At 48.0% G+C, this 22167-nt stretch overlaps 1 protein-coding gene across 1 annotated transcript in view; it reads right to left on the reverse strand.

Annotated features, from left to right (window-relative positions):
• The window catches only part of ZBTB40 (zinc finger and BTB domain containing 40), a 40075-nt gene that overhangs the window by 12290 nt on the left and 5618 nt on the right, over positions 1 to 22167 (reverse strand). Inside the window, 5 exon segments of the mRNA XM_030964038.1 lie at positions 1364 to 1455; positions 1457 to 1545; positions 17565 to 17608; positions 17611 to 17706; positions 18221 to 18443. Of these exon segments, the coding sequence (XP_030819898.1) occupies positions 1364 to 1455; positions 1457 to 1545; positions 17565 to 17608; positions 17611 to 17706; positions 18221 to 18443 (544 nt within the window).

Genomic DNA, 22167 nt, shown 5'->3' on the forward strand with positions numbered 1-22167 from the left:
ACTTCAGTGGGAGAAATCAAACCCAAAACCTGTAGTTCTTCCCAGACATACATGCATGATTTTTGTGCTTGTGTCTTTTAATCATTCTGGTTCAGTATCAACAAGAACAATCCATCATTCCCACAGCACTACCTGGAAGAAAAGCAGGAAGCACAGCTGGGGAAAAAAAGGTAAAGTCTCTGGGACCCAGAAAATACACAGTGCCGTGTAAGAAGAGAAAACTCTCTGGGACAGGAAGGAAGCAATAGCAGGCTGGGGAGATATGCAGTGGAAGATTCTCTGAGCTACTGTGAACAGCTCCCTGAAATAAGACTTCTTGGAGACGACAGTCTGATCCCCAGGAAAGCCAAGGGAAATTCACAGATGCAATATTTTCCTTCTGCTCCCATCAGAATGTTTCTGATTTTATGACATAAAATTGAGTTGTTATGAATTCACTCACTGCTCTGCCACCATGCCAAGGTGATCTCGAGAACCAGCACATGCCATGTGCCACAGTGCAGGACCTCCTGTTCCCTATTAGCTGTACAGCATGGGACACCAAAGGTACCACCAGTTAATTCATCAGTTGCCAGCAGACTCAAATCATCCCCTCCCTCTTCATTTTCATCATAAGAAATATCTGGGCTTCTGTTTGTTCAAGCTGCAATTTGAGGAAATTCAGTTCTGTGTAATTAAGTAATGCCCCTCCTTGGAATGGGTATTACCACAAGATAATTAACCATGCTGGGAATCTGGTGTTTTGAGAAAGCAATCGTGCTTAACAAATGACAAAGCCAAGTGCCTGTTGGGAATGTTTGCTACAGAGGAAATTATCAGCGTTATGAGTGCAGTTTTGCTTTCTATTAAATCTTCATTTACATTCCACTGCATGTTAATTTAGTTTTAAATTTTATATGAGTTCAGAGTATCTTGATTTGAATTGTTCGGGGTGTGCCTAAACCCACATAACCTGGAAGGTTGTCCCACCAGGCAAAAGATGGGGGTTCCTGAATCCTTGAACCATCACAAGCAGGCAGCAAACAATAAAATCCCACCAAAACAAGTAAGAGTGGCCTGGCCATCCAACAGAATGATGTGTAATGGAGACACTAAGTGTAGGATTCCCATCAGCACACTCTGCTCCACACAGGAGCACGAGTTAGTGACCAACATAAGCAGAAATGCTACCTGGATCAAGGAAAGAAGCACAGCCCAAATAAACTTCCCCCTCCCCATCTTCCCCAATCACAAGGAATTCCAAGTAAGACACTGTATTTAACGTCAAGACATCTCCAGCTTAGGGGAAGTTTTAGGTATTTGTTTTCAAAGGCAGTCACTACCACAGAGTAAAGTCACCAATGGAAGTTTAGTTTACTCATACCTTTACCATCAGAGATGTTTGCTTTTGCCACCAAGTTGTCCGGCAGAAGCTGGAGTCCGGGGAAGGATGCTTTCACAGCCTCCAGAAGTTTCCACTTTCAGGGTTTTCTCTTCATCCACCTTCCTGATCAGATTGTCCATGGCTTCCCTCTGAGAGCTGCCTTTACAGCAATCCAAAGCTACCTGTAACAAAGTGTCCTGGGTTGACTATATGATGCTTTTATCCCCAATCGTCTCATTTTGTTTATGCTGAATAATAAATTTTGTACCTTTAAGACTTATTGCAGAGAGCGAAGGGGGGAGAGAAGAAGCGCGCAGTTTGTTTTCAGACGCTGCTCTCACTCCTCCACATTCCTGCTCCTGGACTGTGTTGTCTGCGGATGGACAGACAACAGGACAGAGCTCTCCTCTTGTTTTTAGTTAGTTTAGCTAGCTGAGGCAAAGAAGTTCCCTGGACTGTGGTTTTTTTTCCCTTTTCTTTGGACCTCTTGAAACCTGCTCTGGCCTGAACACCCAGGGGAGCACCGGCAGCTGCACCTGTGGCCCACGGGGCCGGGCCTGGCCTGCGACATTTCCAGCACCGGAGGGACTGATCAGAGACTGAGTGAGCTGAGCTGCAACCCGGGAATGGGGTTTTTCTCAGTTTGTCATCTCTTTTGGAGCGGCAAGGGGTTTTATTTTTTTATATTGTTTAGGTTTTATTGTTTATTAAACAGTTTTTTTCCACTTTTCTCCAAGGAGGTATTTTCTCCCGGACCGGTTGGGGGGAGGGGCCGATTGAATTTACTTTCCTACCGGAGCCCCTTTGGGGATTCTCTCCCAAATTTGCTCTAAACCAGGACACAAAGAAACAGCCACAAAATTGTGACAACTTTCTACAACCTCCTGGATCTGAACAGAGATCAGAAAAACAGCAACAGTACCACAATACTGCACTAGATCCCTACCCACTGCTTACACAATTTAACTGAAAGGGGTTATAGGGTGGCAGTTACAAGAACACCCAAACATGGCCGAGGTGTAACAGATATGTCACCTTGAAAACAAACCTGGTGGGCTCTTCCACCAAGTCCAGCTCTTGGAAGTCGCTGACGAGCAAAAACACTACTTTTTAAAAAAAAACAAAAGTAGACTTAAAGAGAGTGTTCAAAGCAACATTTCAGCTAATATTTTTAGTGAATACTTTTTAAAACTGTCAGTCTTGTTTCGCTTGTCTCCGCAATTTTTCTGCTTGCCATCAAAAAATTGATGGCCAGAAGAAAATACTCTTACTATTTAAATAAGCAGCTAGCTATTAACTGAATTATTATTTCTGTGACAAGGCCACGTGAAACATCTCTTATGTGAGATGCAACTGCGGTAGTTTGGAAAAGCTCTATGATGCCAGTAAAATACCTCTAAGGCTCCTACAAGGGAGAGGCACTAGGCAAATACAAGTGACCTTTCCACCAGCAATGTGCTCCTGAGCAGAACCTTTGCAGGGAACCAGCCCAGTTCCCTGATGTCAATAAGCACTACAGACTCCTATCAATTAAATTATAAAATTACTAATGTCTGTCCTAAAACATTTTTGCTCCCTTTCCCCTGGTTGGTAAGATCTTCCACAGCCTCATTCCCCTGCTGATTTTTCTAATTTTCAGCTGAAATTTATTCATGGCCAGTGTATGTCTGTTTGTTTATGTGCCAATACTATCTTTTAGTTTTAAAAGCCTTTTAAACTCTCTGAGGTGTTTACCCTACCCTTCCTCTTTGATTTCATTATAAGAGCATGATCATATTCCCTCTCAGCCTTCATTCCCCTTGTCTAAATATGGCAGGTCCTCAGGTCCTCTTATAAAACAGCTTCTATACTCCCCTGGACTTCCCACTGCATATCTCTCAAGTTCCAGTATGAATTCCCCTTTTTTGAACCAGACTGGAAGAGTAATTTTGGATGAGGTCTTTACTCTTAGTTCTCATTACCGCACCCAATGCCCACCCTTCACTTCATACTGCCACATCAGTCAGTTCTCAGTACTCAGTTCTCCTGCCATGGAACTGGAGAACTGAATTAATGGAATATAGAATCATAGAATCATTTAGGCTGGAAAAGCCCTCTAGGATCATCAAGATCACCCATCAACTAGCACCACCACCATGTTCACCACTAACCCATGTCCTCAAGTACCACATCCACGTATCTTTTAAACCTCTCCAGGGATGGCGACTCCACCATCCCTGCCTTGGGCAGCCTATGCCATTGCTTAATAACCTTCACAGTGGAGAAATTTTTCCTAATATCCAATGCAAACCTCTCCTGACACAACTTGAGGCTATTTCATCTTATCCTGTTACTTGTTACATAGGAGAAAAAACCAACTCACACCTGGCTTGGACCTCCTTTCAGGGAGTTATAAAGAGTGAGAAGGTCCCTCCTGAGCCTCCTTTTCTCCAGGCTGCGCTGCCCCAGGTCACTCAGCCACTCCTTGTGCTCCTTCTCTGGACACTTCAGCTCTACAGTGACTTTTTTGTCATAAGGGGCTCAAAACTGAACACAGTTCATTCTTCTCTCTCTTGCAGATCCTCCTCTGTGTGGACAAAAGATTTTGATTGTGCTCATCATCAAGATTTGCTGAACATGCATTGGTATTTTTGTGTCCATAACATTTAATGTTAATATTAAGCAATTAATAATATTAATTAATATTAAGTAATTACCAAGAATCCCACTAGTGACCGTGCTACAAGTTGTGAGTCCTGCCTTCAGCACAACCTGTGGTTGTCTCCCAAAGAAATGCATCCTTTTTAGTATCACTGTTTCTCCTAGTTTAATAACTTCCTTACATGAAATTCAAATGCTTTGCTCTAGATCTAGACCAAGGCAGGAAAAAACCCCCATTTTTATCCCATGAAATAAAGAACCCAGGTCAAGCAGGAGCAATTTAGTTAACACCTGAGAGGGACCAATCTGATTTTTATTTATGCCGCAACATATATTATGTTTTTATAGGGGCTGTACATGTGCTAGTAACCCTGTCCCCAGGAAGGCTTCGCCTGTGTTGAAGATTGCATGCAAGATGTTTTCCATTACCATCTGTATGGCTGATTACCTTGTCAAGTGAGCAGTTTGCCTTATCTCTCTCTTTGAATGACCACATTCACACCTTCCTCGGGAGGGGACCTCCGCTGATAACAGACTATGGAATATCAGTGCATGACTGATAAGAACTATAACATCCCATTGTGAGATGCTCCGCCCAGAGGGAGGAGCCAAGCACTGCTACCCCATATACTCCAAGATTCTGAAATTGCAGTTTCAGTTTATTTCTCCACGAGATTCCCCAGAGGAACAGCAGCTACCTTTTCCTCCTGGATCTTCAGAGGAAGACTACATCCTTCTCTGCAGAACCCCCTTGCTCCAACAGAACCACACCTGATACTTCAGAGGACTGCAGCCACATTTTCAATCGGACTGCCACCAGCACCCTGACCAACAGGGTGTCAGGTTGGGTTCTGACTCTGTCAGTGTTGTTCCAGTGGACTGTATTGTTTATTTTATTCTTTTTATTTCTTCCCTATTAAAGAACTGTTATTGCCTGCTCCCATATCTTTGCCTGAGAGCCCCTTAATTTAAAATTGTAGCAATTCAGAGGGGTGGGGAGGGTTTACATTCTCAATTTCAGGGGAGGCTCCTGCCTTCCTTAGCAGACTCCTGTCTTTCCAAACCAAGACAGATTTTGGTGCCCAACGTGAGGCTCGAGGGCACAGAAACCAAAAGGAAATAACAGTTCTTGAGTAATCTAACTTGTGTGTGTGGCTATAGAAACCTCATTAAGCGACACCATGTGGTCCAACTTGCCCTGGTTTGGGTGGCACGTGATCGTGGCTGTATTTCTCCCATTTATAGGCCCTTATCTAAACATGGGTCCTATAACCAAGGCTACTGTGTCTGTTATCCGGTTTGTGTTATGGGTGAATAAGGTGAGGAATTCATGGATTTTTAACTTCCTCTGGAAAGCAGGCACATGGATTCACAGCTATCACACATTAAGTGTGTGTTTTTGGGGTTACTTTAATAATGGAACCTGCTGTAAGGAAATGACCCCAGGCGAAATCTTCTCCCAACCCTTTAGCCATTTCTTTGGGTCCACCCCACCAGTTTTTTGAAGGGTTCAGATCCACTTTAAATATTAATGATATCATACAGTGGCTGGTGTTGCTGATAGGCCTGCTCTATTTAGCATTCAGAGAGAAGGGGAGACTAACCTGGATAACTACCATGACACCTACCCCAGAACCTAATACGCCTCCAGAGTCTAGGGATGCTGCTGCCCCAGAGCCTGCCCCTGCCCCACAGTCCACCCCAGCTAGGGATGCTGCTGCCCCAGAGCCTGACCCCTGCCCCACAACCCACTCCAGATGTGAACTACCCAGATTGGGTGGGGGTTTGGTGAAGGAGATAGGCCAGATGCTGAAGGAATACACTTCCCCAGCTGGTGAGAGGCCTTCCCCCCCCCCTGAAGAGGGAGAGTCTAACAGTGCAGCAGCAGCAGAACCCACAGATGTTACAACTGTCCAGGCTCCAGCTGAATTGCAAAGGCAATCACAGCCAGCAGCAGTTGCCCCTGTAGAAACAAGGAGATCTAAGATGAAAGCAGAGCACCCAGATAGGGAGGGCCCTCACAAGCCACAGGGGAACCAGAGGTTGCGATCATCACCGAGTCCCTGACGTACGAAAGTCTCCGTAATCTGCACAAAGACATTGTACGACGGGGACGTGAGGCTTATACAACCTGGCTACTTCGGGTCTGGGATCTTATGGGTACAGGTGTCCAGCTGGATGGTGGTGAGGCAAGGAATTTGGGACCCTTGACCCAGGACTCAGGTATCAATCAGATTTTTGTAAGGGAGCCAGGGTCCCTTTCCCTCTGGGAGCAGCTTTTAATAAGTGTCAGAGAGAGGTTTGTTCACAGGGGAAAGAATGCAGGAGCACCACCATAGAATGCGCTGGAAGACTCTTGAGGAAGGGATCCAACAGCTGAGACAAATGGCAGAATTGGAGATACTTTTTGTAAGGGATGGACAAAATAATGACCCTGACAAGGTCAGGTGCACAGTGCAAATGTGGTGGAGCCGTGCACAGCAGGGGCCATCTGAATACTCCAGCTTCATGGGAACAATGCATTTTGTGGATAACCAAGAGACAGTGAGTTCTGGAGCAAGCAAACTCAGGAATGATGAGACCATCGTCCATGGCCTGACGCAGACTCATGTCTCTGCTGTGGTTGAGTCTCAAGGATGAACAGGAAAAATTCAGAGAGAAGATGAGGAAGGAGATGAGCAAGGACAGTTCCCATGTGGCACCAGTGCAAACCAGAGGCCCCAGTGTCAGAGCCCAACATGCCCCAGCTAGGGAGAGGGAGTACACCCCACGAGTGGACCTGTGGTTCTTCCTCTATGAACATGGGCAAGACATGAGAGGGTGGAATGGAAAACTCATCTCTGTCCTACCAGCATGTGTGTGTGAGCTGAAGGAGGAAACTACTAAGAGAGGGATTTCCACCCAAATGAATGTAGCCCCAGCTCCCCGTGACCGAGCTGCCAGGTATAGCAGAAGGGAGCATGATATGTCAGATCCCCTTGAAGGAACATCCAGAATATACTCCCAGGGAGGGAACGGTAGCCAGGACTAGAGAGGCCCTGCCTCTAGCCAGGTAGAGGCCAGGGAAAATTGTGTCTCTTGGGCTGTGTGGATCCCTGGCACACCAGAGCCATAGATATACAAGGCTTTTGTCCATACTGGTGCACAGTGTTCTCTAATCCCTCCAGGACATGTGGGGGCAGAACCCGTTTCCATTGCCGGGGTGACGGGGGGATTGCAGCAGGTGATCCTGTTGGAAGCCAAGGTGAGCCTGACTGGGAAGGAGGGGCAGAAATTCCTATTGTGACCGGCCCAGAGGCCCCGTGTATTCTGGGCATAGACTTCCTCTGGAAGGGCTATTAGAAAGACCCAAAGGGACTCAGGTGGGCTTTTGGAATAGCTGCTGTAGAGACAGAGAACATGAAGCAGTTGAACACCTTGCCTGGACTATCAGAAAACCCATCTGCAGTAGGACTCCTGAAGGTGGCAGAGCAACGAGTGCCGATTGCCACCTCCACGGTGCAACACCGGCAGTATCAAACAAACTGAGGTGCTGTGATCCCCATGCACAAAATGATCCGTGAGCTGGAAAGCCAAGGGCTGGTCAACAAAACCCACTCACCCTTCAACAGCCCCATCTGGCCTGTGCACAATTCTGACAGAGAATGGAGATTGACTGTGGACTGTCGTGCCTTGAATGAAGCGACTCCACCGCTGAGCGCTGCTGGGCCGGACATGCTGGAACTCCAGGACGAGCTGGAGTCCAAGGCAGCAAAGTGGTACGCCACTGCTGACATTGCTAACGCGTTTCTCTCCATTCCTCTGGCAGCAGAATGCAGGCCTCAGTTTGCTTTCACCTGGAGGGGCGTGCAGTACACCTGGAACCGACTGCCCCAGGGCTGGAAGCACAGCCCCACCATCTGCCATGGACTGATCCAGGCTGCACTGGAAAAGGGTGAGGCTCCAGAACACCTGCAGTACATGGATGACATCATTGTGTGGGGGAACACAGCAATGGAAGTATTTGAGAAAGGAGAGAGGATCATCCAGATTCCCCTGGAAGCTGACTTCACCATCAAGAAGAACAAAGTCAAGGGACCTGCCCGAGAGATCCAGTGCCTGGAAGTAAAGTGGCAAGATGGACGGCATCAGATTCCCACTGAGGTCATCAACAAGATCACTGCGATGTCTCCACCAAACAGCAAGAAGGAAACACCAGCTTTTCCTAGGCACCACAGGATTTTGGAGAATGCACATTCCCGAGGAAAGCCAGATTGTGAGCCCTTTCTACCTGGTCACCCGCAAAAAAGAACGATTTCCACTGGGGCCCTGAACAGCAACAAGCCTTTGCCCAGATCAAGCAGGAGATCGCTCATGCAGTAGCCCTTGGCCCAGTCAGGACAGGAGCAGAGGTGAAGAACGTGCTCTACTCTGCAGCTGGGTACAATGGCTTGTCCTGGAGCCTTTGGCAGAAGCTGCCTGGGGAGACTCGGAGCCGACCACTGGGATTCTGGAGCCGAAGTTACAGAGGGTCCGAAGCCAACTCCACTCCCACAGAGAAGGAAATCTTGGCTGCCTATGAAGGAGTCCAGGCTGCCTCAGAGGTAATAGGCACTGAAGCACAACTCCTCCTGGCAGCCCGACTACCAGTGCTGGGGTGGATGTTCAAAGCAAAGGTTCCCACCACGCACCACGCCACCGACACCACATGGAGCAAATGGATTGCTCTTATCACACAGCGCGCCCGTATTGGAAACCCGAATGGCCCTGGGATTCTGGAAATAATTACAAACTGGCCGGAAGGTGAGAACTTTGGTCTGACTGATGAAGAGGAACAAGAACGTGACACGGGCTGAAGAAGCTCCTCCATATAACCAGCTGCCCGCAGAGGAAATGCGATACGCTCCTTTTCACTGATGGTTCCTGTTGCATCGTAGGGATGAACCGGAAGTGGAAAGCAGCCGTATGGAGCCCCACAAGACAAGTTGCACAAGCTACCGATGGAGAAGGTGGGTCAAGCCAACTTGCTGAACTCAAAGCTGTTCAGCTGGCCCTGGACATTGCTGAGAGAGAGAAGTGGCCAAAGCTCTACCTTTACACTGATTCGTGGAAGGTAGCCAATGCTCTGTGGGGATGGCTGGAAAGGTGGAAAAAGGCCAACTGGCAGCGTAGGGGAAAACCGATCTGGGCTGCTGATGAATGGAAAGACATTGCCGCTCGGTTAGAGAAGCTACCTGTGAAAGTCCGTCATGTTGATGCCCATGTCCCCAAGAGTCGGGCTAATGAGGAACACCGAAACAATGAGCAGGTAGATCTGGCAGCAAAAATAGAGGTGTCAAAGATAGACTTAGATTGGCAACATAGGGGGGAGTTGTTCTTAGCTCGATGGGCCCATGCTGCCTCAGGTCATCAGGGTAGAGATGCCACCTATAAGTGGGCATGAGACCGAGGGGTGGATCTAACCATGGACAGCATTTCTCAGGTTATCCATGACTGTGAGATGTGCGCTGCCATCAAACAGGCCAAGCAAGTGAAGCTGCTCTGGTATGGTGGGCGGTGGTCCAAGTACAAGTATGGGGAGGCCTGGCAGATTGACTACATCACACTGCCCCAGACACGCCAAGGCAAGCGCTACGTGCTGACCATGGTGGAAGCCACCACTGGATGGCTGGAGACCCACCCTGTGCCTCATGCCACTGCCAGGAACACCATCCTGGGCCTGGAAAAGCAAATCCTGTGGAGACATGGCACCCCTGAGAGAATTGAGTCAGATAATGGGACTCATTTCAAGAATGGCCTTATCAACACCTGGGCCAGGGAACATGGCATTGAATGGATATATCATATCCCCTATCATGCACCAGCTGCCGGGAAAGTTGAACAGTGCAATGGACTACTTAAAACTACCCTGAAAGCACTCGGGGGGGGGACTTTTAGAAATTGGGAAATGAACCTAGCAAAAGCCACCTGGATGGTCAACACCAGAGGGTCCATAAATCGAGCTGGTCCTGCCCAGTCTGAACCACTGCACACAGTGGATGGAGATAAAGTCCCTGTTGTACACATGAAAGGTATTTTAGGAAAGACTGTTTGGATTACTCCCACCTCAGGCAAAGATAAACCCATCCGTGGAATTGTTTTTGCTCAAGGACCTGGTTGCACTTGGTGGGTAATGCAGAAAGATGGAGAAAGCCGTTGTGTACCACAGGGAAACCTAGTCTTAAGTGAGGACTGTGTGTAAGGTTTGGGTTTTGTTTGTTTGTTTTTTTTGTGATACAGATGGAAATAGGAAAAGGGGTGGATAATGTTGAAGATTGCATGCAAGATGTTTTCCATTACCATCTGTATGGCTGATTACCTTGTCAAGTGAGCAGTTTGCCTTATCTCTCTCTTTGAATGACCACATTCACACCTTCCTCGGGAGGGGACCTCCGCTGATAACAGACTATTGAATATCAGTGCATGACTGATAAGAACTATAACATCCCATTGTGAGATGCTCCGCCCAGAGGGAGGAGCCAAGCACTGCTACCCCATATACTCCAAGATTCTGAAATTGCAGTTTCAGTTTATTTCTCCACGAGATTCCCCAGAGGAACAGCAGCTACCTTTTCCTCCTGGATCTTCAGAGGAAGACTACATCCTTCTCTACAGAACCCCCTTGCTCCAACAGAACCACACCTGATACTTCAGAGGACTGCAGCCACATTTTCAATCGGACTGCCACCAGCATCCTGACCAACAGGGTGTCAGGTTGGGTTCTGACTCTGTCAGTGTTGTTCCAGTGGACTGTATTGTTTATTTTATTCTTTTTATTTCTTCCCTATTAAAGAACTGTTATTGCCTGCTCCCATATCTTTGCCTGAGAGCCCCTTAATTTAAAATTGTAGCAATTCAGAGGGGTGGGGAGGGTTTACATTCTCAATTTCAGGGGAGGCTCCTGCCTTCCTCAGCAGACTCCTGTCTTTCCAAACCAAGACAGCCTGGCAGCCAATCAAGGCAGAGAAGGCCTCCACGGTAGGACTGTGAATCACACACACACAGACACACCCACACGCAGAGACACATGCACACACAGACACACACACCCACACACAGACACACACACACACACACCACACACACCCACACATACACATCCACATGCACACCCACACACGCACAGACACACCCACAACCACAGACACACACATGCACATACACACACACACAGAGACCCACACACCCACACACAGACACACGCGCATGCACACACATGCGCGCACACAGACACAGACATGTGCACACAGACACACACGCACACCCACAGACATCCACACAACCACACACACGCACACACACATGCATACACACCCACACAGAGACCCACAGACCCACAGATGCACACACACCCACACACAGACCCACAGACCCACACACAGACACACGCACACACACACAGACACACGCACACACACCCACACACAGACCCACAGACCCACACACAGACACACGCACACCCACAGACATCCACACAACCACACACACGCACACACACATGAATACACACCCACACGCATACACACCCACACAGAGACCCACAGACCCACAGATGCACACACACCCACACACAGACCCACAGACCCACACACAGACACACGCGCACACACACAGACACACGCACACACACACAGACACACGCACACACACCCACACACAGACCCACACACAGACACACGCACACACACACACCCACACACGCACACAGACACACAGACACATGCGCGCGCACACACACGCACACCCACCCAAACACCCACACGCACACATACACATCCACATGCACACCCACACACGCACACAGACACACGCAAACACAGACACATGCACACTCACACCCACAAACACACCCACACACACACACACACCCTCCGCCATTTTGCCAGTGGGGCAAAGGCCCGTGTGCCGGCAAAGAATGCCCAGGAAATGAGACTGTGGGAGGAACGTTAGCACACAAAAGCAGCTAAATGCAACACAACAGGACCCATTTGCTTTGGGTACCTTGGAGGGAGGGGGGTTTGCCTGTAGGGTCCGCTCAGCCCTTCTCCCTCCTTCTCGCCTTTTCCTCCCTATGGTCCTGCTTCCCTCCTTCACCGTTCCCAAAAAACCAGCTCGCCATCGCGACGACCTGGTGCTCTGCTGCCTCCCCAGTGCAGCAGGCGCTACTGCAGCCAGCTGGCCCTCATGCTTCCCAGGCACGGCCGCCGCCAGCCTGCCCCCAGCCGCGCCCGCAGCCCCAGCCTGCTTGCCGCTGCGTTTGGGGCGCTGTCGCCGCACGGACCTGCCGCACCGGCTGTGCTAGTGCCCGGTGCCCGGCCTGTCGCCGCCGCCCGCACCCAACCGCAACCATCGCCCACCGCCGCCGCGCCCCGACCCCGAACACCCACGGCTGCTCCAGGGGCGCCCCCGCCCTCCTGTCAACCCGCTCTGCCCCACGGAAGGAACAAGCAGTCTGCTACTGTTTGGAAATCGTGCCCGGCCCACCACAGGAGTTATGGAGATGCAACGCGGTTCACAGCACACACGCTTTGCCTGCTAAGCTGATGCCGACAGACCACCTGGGTTCTTGTGGTAATGCTGTCCCTGTCTTCTGTTTCTTTTTCCTTCTCTCTTTTCCTCTCTCTGCTCCTTTTCCTATCCCCCTTAGTAGGAACACTTAACTTTTTATCAATAAACAGTTCTCAGATATACTGTTGCATTTGTATTTTATTTTAGTCCAAAAAATCTATCAGAAGAATCCTCCCCCTTTTATAGCAGAACAGGACGATACCTGTTACTGCATTTTCTCCCCCCTTTTTTTTAAACTTTTTTTCCTTACAAGTTTCACCTATATGTGCTCTCCTGCCTATCCCAAAGAGCTCAGATCACTGCCTTTCTCTCCAAAATGTCTGGTCCTGCTCATCAACTGTTGGGACCACTCTCAGCTTGGAGAACAATGAGAAGCCTTCTGTCACTTGCATAGCACAGGTGTCAGTTCTTCCCATCTGTTCACAGAATCACAGAATAGTTATGGTTGGAAGCGACCTCTGGAGATCATTTAGTTCAACCTCCCTGTCATGGCGGGATCACCCAGAGCAAGTGACACAGGAACTCGTCCAGGGGGATTTGGACTGTCTCCCGAGAGGGGGAGACTCCACACCCTCCCTGGGCAGCCAGTTCCAGTTGTCTGCCACCCTCAATGAAAAGAAGTTCTTCCTCATGTTGAGGTGGAGCTTCTTATGTTTTATTTTCTGGACATTGTTACTTGTTCTGTCACTGGGCAGCATTGAACAGTCTGGCACCATCCTCTTGGCATCTTCCTTTGAGATATTTGTATGCATTAATGATCCATTCTCAGTCTTCTCCAGACTATCCAGGTCCAGCTCCTACAGTCTCTCCTAAAAAGAGAAATGCTGCAGGCCACTCATCACCTTTGTAGCTTCTGCTGGACCCTCTCCAGTAGCCCCTTGTCCTTCTTGGGCAGAACCAGACACAGCACTCCAGGTGCTCCTCACCAAGGACAAGTGTAAGAGCAGGATGGTCACAGACCATCCTGGTCACAGTCTTCCCAATGCCCCCCAGGATCCAACTGATCCTCCTGACTGAGAGGACACACTACCAGCTCATGGACAGCTTGTCATCACCCACCAAGATTCCCAGGGCCTTTTCAGCAGAGATGCTCTCCAGTTATTCAGCCCCCAAGCTGTTCTGGTACTAGGGATTATCCCTCCCCAGGTGCAGGACACTACACTTGCCCTTACTGAACCTCATTCAGTTTCTCTCCACCCAGTTCTCCAGTCTACAGAGGTCCTGCTGAATGGCAGCTCAGCCTTCAGGTATATCAGTCACTCCCTCCAGTTCTGTATCATCACCAAACCTGCTCAGGGCCTGTTCTATCCCTTCATCCAGGGCATTGATAAATAAGTTGAATAAGTATTGATCCCTGGGGAATGCCACTCACTACAGACCCCCAGCCAGATTCTATTCCACTGTTCACAACTCTCTGCCATTCAGCCAGTTCTTGATCCATCTCACAGTCCATTTATCTAACCCACATTGCCTGAGCATACCTATGAGGATGTTGCAGGAGACCGTATCAAAAGCCTTGATGAAGCTGAGGTAGACACCATCCACTGCTCTCCCCTCGTCAACCCATCCTGCCTTGCCATCATAGAAGGCTTTCAGATTGGTCCTAACGGATTGTTGAGGGATGTCATTTGAGTTGTGATTTTCCTTCACCTGCAGGAAATTTGTGTTTCTGTGTTTCTCCTACATCAGGCTCCAAGCTAAACCATGAATTTGCAAGGTCATCTCCTCTCTTTATTTTTTTCTTGGTCAGACAATAACTGCTGTGATGTCCAGCAGCCTGATGTGCCACAAGCTTCTCCATAGCTCCACAGTACATTTGTTTGCCTGTCAGACATTTCAGCCATTCTCTGAATGTCCTAAAGCTCTTCCTCAAGTTATTCACTCACTCAGGTATATAAACTCTCATATAAGATCATCTCTCTCATTGAGGACGCAGACTTCAGAGAGTTCCCCTACCTTAAACATAAAAGAAACTAATCCAACAGCTCCTCCTGCGCTCTAATAAGCACCTGAACTCCTTAATTAGTTTCTCTCATTTCTAAAGATCTGTCCTTTTATAGACGAAACTCTGCTAGTGAACCTGCTGATGTATTTTCCTCTTTAATTCACACTGACCTGCCTCTAGATCCCTTAGTCTGAAGTCCTCTTCTGAGAAAACACAAGAAGAGGTACAAGAGCAGCATCCTTCAGGGAGCTTCTGCAGTAACCTACCACTGCTCCCAAGCAGAAGAAATGTCCCTGGCAGTGGGAGATGGAGTGGTGACATTTTAAGACTTATTTTGATACCACCAGGTGAGACAATTAGAAAACATCCCCCAATTCTGCCTGGAGCAGGATTTTTCCATTCCCAGTGTAACCAGTTAAAATTCCTGCAGTGGCAAACAACCTGCTTGTACTATCCCTAATACCTGTCTGAGGTCTGAAGCAGCTTGGTTTGAGCATCAAGGTCTGCAGGCACTGAAGTCAAAAGGGAGAGAAACCACATAGCTCAGAATACCCAGGTGCCTTCTAGAAGAGAGCCTAAACAGAAGGAAAAGGCTGATGTTTCTACTACCTACTCTGATTTTCTGGGTTCAGTGCTGTATTGTGGAATGATCTCTGAACTCTGAAACAAACTAAGCGGTCTGGTGCATCATGCAGGAGAAGTTACCCACTCTGTATCCACTTAATTTCTCTTAAATGATAACCTGTATCCAAATCCTCTGTCCCTTCCCAATGACAGAAACACCAAAAAAGCCACAGAAGTTGAGCACTCAAAAAAGAGAAAGGCCAAATTCAAAGGTTATCCAGAAAAAACAGAGATTTACAAAGATGCTTCACAAAACATCATGTACTGGTTTTCCAGCAAAGAAAATCAAACTTGCTCCATTGCACAGCTCAGACCAGGTACAGAAAGAATCCTGTTGCCATGAAAAAAGGCTGTTCCATGAGAAAGTCTACTTGCTGAATGAGTGTGTAGCTAATGACACAGTGACAGTGAGAAGAAAAAGGAAAGCCTCATCTTTATGAACCTCTGGAAAACTAGACCCCCATCCCTGCCAGCCCAGAGCTCCAGTGCAACACTGGATGAACCAGATAAGACAAAACCTTCAGAGGTGGCTGCTAATTCCAAGTTTGCTTTCCCAGTCCTACACCTGAGACACTGGGGATCCCACCCACATACATGCCATGGGCCCATTATTTTTATCAGTTTAACTTCTGGAATAATTAAACACTTTCCCACTTGTCTGGGGAAGAAGGAGTGCAATTAAACAAATAAACCCCCCAAGGTCAGTCTACGCTTGGCAATTTCTCTCTTGTTTTCTTGCGCTGCAGCAGGACAGAGCTCTGCCCACAGTCTCACTGGAGTGCTCCCCAAACAGATCTGTCATTTGATGGAAACTGTGGGCTTAAACAAGAGCATGAAGGGATCCCATAGAGAGGAGCAGGATTTCATATTCGGAGCAGGGTTTGGGGGCTCTGTAGCAAATGGAGCAGACAGTGACTGGTGAGGATGAAAAGAAACACTTCTCCTCCACCAAACAAAGCAGGGGCTCAGCAGTACATGATGATGCAGTTACAGGCTGTATCCTGTTCCCAAGAAGCAGAATTATGATTGCAGAATGGTTTTGGTTTACGATTGGGGTGTTGTGTTTGTTTTTTTCAATGTGAAAGGAGAAAAAGAATTACTGAATTTTAACCATCTAATTCTATGAAGACAAAGAGAAGTGAGCAGGGAAAAAGTGAAGCCTTTAAAAGAAAGACTGCACTGCAACAGGAACAGGCATATATGAAGATCCTAATCTCCCCACTGCCAATGAAGCTCCAGGCCCCCAACATGGGTCTCTGCTGACAGCCACAATGCCCCCAGCAGATGCCAACTCCTTTGCTATACTTGCACCCTGCTCTCTCCTCTAACATCTCCATTCCAGACTCAGCTGTGTGCTTTCAGAGGCAAAAATTCATCAGACACCAGTCAAACCCCAGTCACACCAGTCACACCCCAGCCCACAAAGATAGGACAGATGCCTCTGTTGGCAATACCTTTTTAGGTACCCTATTCCAATCTGGGCCTGTTCTCAGGGATTCTCCATGCTGGATGTGGTGAGGGACCATGAGACCTTAATTGAGGGGCTTATGAGCTGGGCAGAAGTTCTCAGCCCACCTGTTGTGGCTCTGGTCAGGCTTACTCAGACAGAAAGCAGAGATCATTCATGCCACTGAGCACAATTTTCCACTTACTATAATCCTGTGTCAGGGGAGCTAAATGATGTGACAAACCAGGACAGGAGGTCAAGCTGCATCCTGATCACAGCTTGTGAGGGCACCCTGTAATTTCCAGCTGCACAGGGTACAGCTAGCTCCCCTCAAAGACAAAGGAAAGCAGGTTATAAACAGCATTTTGTCCTTTATGAATTCTGCAAATCAACATACAGAGTGCAGTTGCTTACAGAAAAGGAAAGCAACAGTCCTCTCCACCAACTGCTGCCTGCAACATATAAGAAATAAAACCAAATTATTTAGTAGATGCTCTAGTAGATGTTGCAGGCAACTGTGTGGTAAGAGTTGCAAAAATGACAGAAAGCTGGGAGACAGCCGAAAGGGAAGCTGATGGCCAGGAACTGACAAGCAGGTAGCAGAGAGGTAGTTAGTGGTTCTGTTCAAACTCCACTATAGAACCTTGTCCTTGGTCCCAAAAAGGCTTTTTCAGGGTATGAGGAACCAGGTACCTCCTCTGGCCCAGGCTCCCCTTGCAGGGGTAGTCTGACACTGATCCTGGTCTCCAGGTTGCCTTCACTGCTCAGTTTTCACTATTCCCACAGTCCAACACAGAAGGACCTGAGACCACACACATGCAGTCAATGCTGTGCAAAAGGCAGGGAGAAGTGTCAGGTGAGGCTTGCCCATCATCTGGTACACTATGTGTATGATGCCACCTTGAAGACACACACAGCCCACCCTGTCCACACAGCTTGCCTATTTCAGATTTTTTTACCTGCTTCTCTGAGGCAGACAGGAATCCCTCTTCTACTGTCTCCAAAACTCTCTGATGGGGCTCAGCTGTGTCACGCTCCAGATCAGCTCCTCCCTGCAGCACAGCAAGAGAGCGGTCAGCGTCTCTTCATCAGCTATGCTCTCTAGGGGGAAAAAGATTCAGAAACACAAGAAAAGAAATAAGTCTGTCTGAGGAAACTGACAGGTTCCTGAAGCGAGGGAGACTCTCTGAAAGATCTAAGTGAATAGCAAAGCTCATCCCAAGCACAAGCAGCAGAGGAAAATCACTTTACTATTCTCTTTAGACTCTGTGAAAGGAAAATGTCTCATTTATCTAACAGAGCACAAAGCCATAAAGCAAGCTGGAAGTTAACACCAGGTTTGCAAGGCCACTGTTTTGTGTCAAACTCGAGAAAAAAGAAGTTTTCAACCCCAAGCCTCAGCTGTACTCACACTGGCTGCCAGCCATTAACCCAGCCCTTCAGGCAGCAGTGGGGAGAGCCCTGCACAGCTACACCTCCTGCTACAGGCAGAAATGCTCCAGGATCTTGGCCAGCACATGATAAACCTCCCACATCTAGATACAGGGTTTAATGCTACCTGCTCACTTTCGCAATTTCCTACCTGCTTGGGTGTTACCTGCACCCAATTTCCTACCTGCTTGCTGTGGGGCTTCTCCACTGCCCTGTTCCCTCTCCAGCAAAGCCACCCTCAGCTCAGGATTTGTGTCTTGAAACAGCTTCAGAAAAGACACAAGGGTCTGAGTGTCCAGGGGCTGAGCATCCCAAGTGTCACTATCCTGGGTGTGAGCACCCTTAACTTTGCCCAGCAGCTTCCTGAACACCGAATGATCCTCTGCCTTGGCCAGAGCAGCCAGAGCCTACAGCAGAACAGAAATGCAGGAAGATTTAGAGAGCAGAGTCAACTGCCCTATACAGACAGACACAACAGACAGAACACTGGAGTTTAGGTCAGGGGACAAAAAATTAAACAGAACCAAAAATTAACCACACACACATAACACTGAATGCAAACTCTGGCCTGTGGCCACTCGCCCTGGGAAGCAGGGCAACAAGCCCTGCTGCCAGCCCTTATCCACATAGCAAATGCCATAAACTGGAACTGGATCCAGCACCAAACGTTTCTTCATGTCCAACTGTTATAAACTAATGTTTGTTCATCAAAATATGTAATGTAACTATAGGAAGCTGGATGTTAAATGTTACAAGACTTTGTATACTTAACAGGAAATCTTGTAACTGCACAAACCTTGTTTAACAGGAATGGCACAGACCCACGATAAGCACAGCAGGAAGTCCCACTCAAGATAAGAATCTGCTCGCTTGCAAAAACAGGAGGGTCGGGACCACCAGAAGGCAGGAAAAGACCCCCCTAGCAACAGCCCGGAGCAGGAACAGAAGACACATACACAGGAACAGAGAACACGTACAGAAGACACGAACGCAGGAAGACGGAGCGGATAAAAAAGGACTCAAGAGCCTTGGGAAGGTGGCGAGCCTTGGGAGAGCGGAGACTCCCGGCCGCCAAGCATGCTGAATTTGCTTGTTATCCTTGCCCAATAAATTCTCAACTGGTATTCTGATTGGCTCAGAGAATTCTTGATTGGCTCAGAGAATTCACAAGCTTAACTTATGACACAACTAGCCAAAGACCACTAAGTGTAAAAGACCTGATAAAGTGTGAATTTAACATTGCTACTTTGGAAGGCAAAGCTAGGGCAAGAGGTACTGGATCTCACTGCAGAACAAGGAGGGATCACTTGCACAGAAAGCAGAGACCATTTCAAGCGGAACTTTCAGGAATCTCCATTCTCAATCACAATGGAATTCTGTCTCCTAGAGAAAATTCTGGAGAGGAGGCACGAAAACTCTGAGTGCTGTGGGCTCTCAGCACACCTGGCAATCAAACCCAGAGCTCCAAAATCTACTTCGGTGACCTGAAACAGCAATCAGAGGCAGACGTGCTTGTACAGCTATGGAAATAAAAGGCAAATAAATAAGCTGGAACTCTTACTCCCATTTCCCCAGAGTCCTTTAATGCTGTAAATATTGCCCCTGAAGACATGCTCCCCAACTCTCCAGGAGAGATGCCAGCCTTTTGGAGCAGGCAGCCTTTATTGGAGACTCTAGGGATTCGATAAAGGTACCTTTGAAGTGGGAAGTTCAGCTCCGCTCCAGGGAGAATGGCCATTTTCTCCTGTCATTGTCATTTTTATTCTGATGATAAAAAGCCTGTCTGCAACTGCCTGGGGCCGCACCAGGGCCGGTGGGCTGGCTTTTCCTAACAGGTGTAAATGGTCATACGTTAGGGCGGTGTGGCAGTGCAATGACCTATTGCAACGACTCTGCAGAGGGGAAACTGCAGCAGTCCCAGCTCTTCCCACGCACAGCAGCTTGCCTGCCTGCCAAACAGAGAGTGTGGACGTGAAGGGCTCTGGTGTAAAGAAACCACAGATGTGCTGAAGAACAAACGTAAAGATATTTTTTAAATGCAAACATTAATTTGTAACGAGACTTGATAACCAGACCATGTTTGTTCTCAAGGTTTGTGTGCCTGGCCCCTTCCAGATCAAAATGAGCATGTAAAACACAAAGTATCTCCACTCTTGTTATGAACCGAATTTTGTTAAATTTTATATCAGTAGAAAAAAAACTGAGTTACAACATCTATAAACCAGAGCTGCTGAGGCAGAGCTGCTGGGCAGTTACTTGTTATGTTAATTACAAGTCGTTAGAGTTAATAGTTCTCTTTGTATCACTTAACGACCCTAGCCAGGGCAGGTTGATAGCCCTCCTTCTGTATTGGTAAAACCCTGCCTAAGGCAAAGGTGTATCTCTCCCAGTCAGGGAGGGAAAAGGACATCAGAATATGCAGATTTTGAGAACCAGTGTACCATGGGACGTATTGAACTTATAAAACCCCCCAAAACAACGAGCCAAATATAAAATTAAAGAATTAGAGTGATTTGTGGACGTGAGGAATAGAGTGCTAGACCTGAAGAGACGTTGAGAGACCTTTGTGTCCCTCACCCTGAATGTAGAAGTTGTCTGAGGTAGTGACCAGAGCCGGGAATTAGCGAAAACAAAACACCGGGGTCCCGCCCAGGCGTTCCTGTGAGGATCGGACCCTCCAGCACTGCTCCTCGTGGCCAAAGCTGCACATCATCCTCCTCTGAGCCACGCTGGGAAGAAGACGGAGACGCCCGCCCTGTCGAGCTTCCTAATCCTGAGCTGATCACTTTGATAAAGGCGTTAAAAGGAGAAAAGTTTCCTGCCCTGTTTTTATTTCAACTCTCACCACCTTAAAGGTGTTCATATCCTGCCAAATCCATGTTTGCACTAATATGGATGAAATGTAACTTGCATTGTTGCAATACATTTTTCAATTTTAGAGGTTTTTAATTAAAATCAGCACAGCATTGCTACCCTGAGCCCCAGGTAACATTCCTTCCTCAGCGCATGGATTTGGTTAATAGAAATAAGTTTTCAGTAACCAAAATATTCTGCTGTTTATAGGCTCTTTCCAGAAGACATTTCCTTGGACAAGTTGCTCAGCGGGAACAACAGCCTTTTAGCATTGTTGTGAAAGAGCACACAGTATACTTCAGACTTACATCGAAGCACTAAAAATTCCCAAAGATCCTGGGAAAAAATGGAGAAAAACTGATACCAGCAGGAATCCCAGCTTCCACTTAGTCATAATGTGCCCCCACATTACAGCCTGATCCACCAGGCTTTCACTGCCTGGGACACTGCAAAACTCTTCATGGCCAAGTTGGCACAAATTAGCCTACATCCGGCTTCCACTTGGGAGGAAGAGTCTGCCTTCTGCACCAGGAAACTGCATCACCAAGACCTCGCTTAAGCGTGGTCAGAGCTGTGCCACCAAACAGATTCCATGGCACTCCAGAGGTTTGGTCCCCATTGAGGATATCAGTTCTGATGGCCAAAATACTCCCACCTCAGCACCATGGAACACATCACACACCATGGAACCTTCCACACCACGGAACACATCACACAACATGGAGCCTTCCCAGCTCATCTCAAGCATGCCCATGTCCACAGCAGCCCCATGGCAAGCTCTGAACAGGTTAACCTCTGCAGGTTAAGGATCCAGGAGATAGGTCTCCTGTCTCCATAGCATCTCCACATCTTCCATGTTTTTCCAGAGATCTCAACCACATGCACAAATAATGTACACCCACCCTGAGCAATGTGCAGTGGCCCATAACTGAGACTAAAAAGAGATGTGAGGAGAGAGGGAGGGCATGCAGCACAGTCATTAGCCCAGCTGGCCATTAACTCTTCTCTGCAGGTGGGTGAGCACGGTTATGGCTTTTCATGCCTTATCCATGCTCCTGCTCCCACCATGAGAGCACATCCCAGCAAAAAGCCACTTTATTGACTATTTCTGAATGATCTCCTTCAAACATCAGCTTTGAGTGAATGCAAGCATCCAGAGGATGGTGGGTAGGGATCTGCAAGAGATAGATTGGGAAGCACCAGCTCAGGGTGGCAGAAAAAGCTGACTCCCTTCAGACCTGAGGGACACTCAGGTACACTGCAGAAGGTCAGGCACTG

Source organism: Camarhynchus parvulus, chromosome 21 (genome assembly GCF_901933205.1).
Source record: "Camarhynchus parvulus chromosome 21, STF_HiC, whole genome shotgun sequence".
NCBI lineage: Eukaryota > Metazoa > Chordata > Aves > Passeriformes > Thraupidae > Camarhynchus > Camarhynchus parvulus.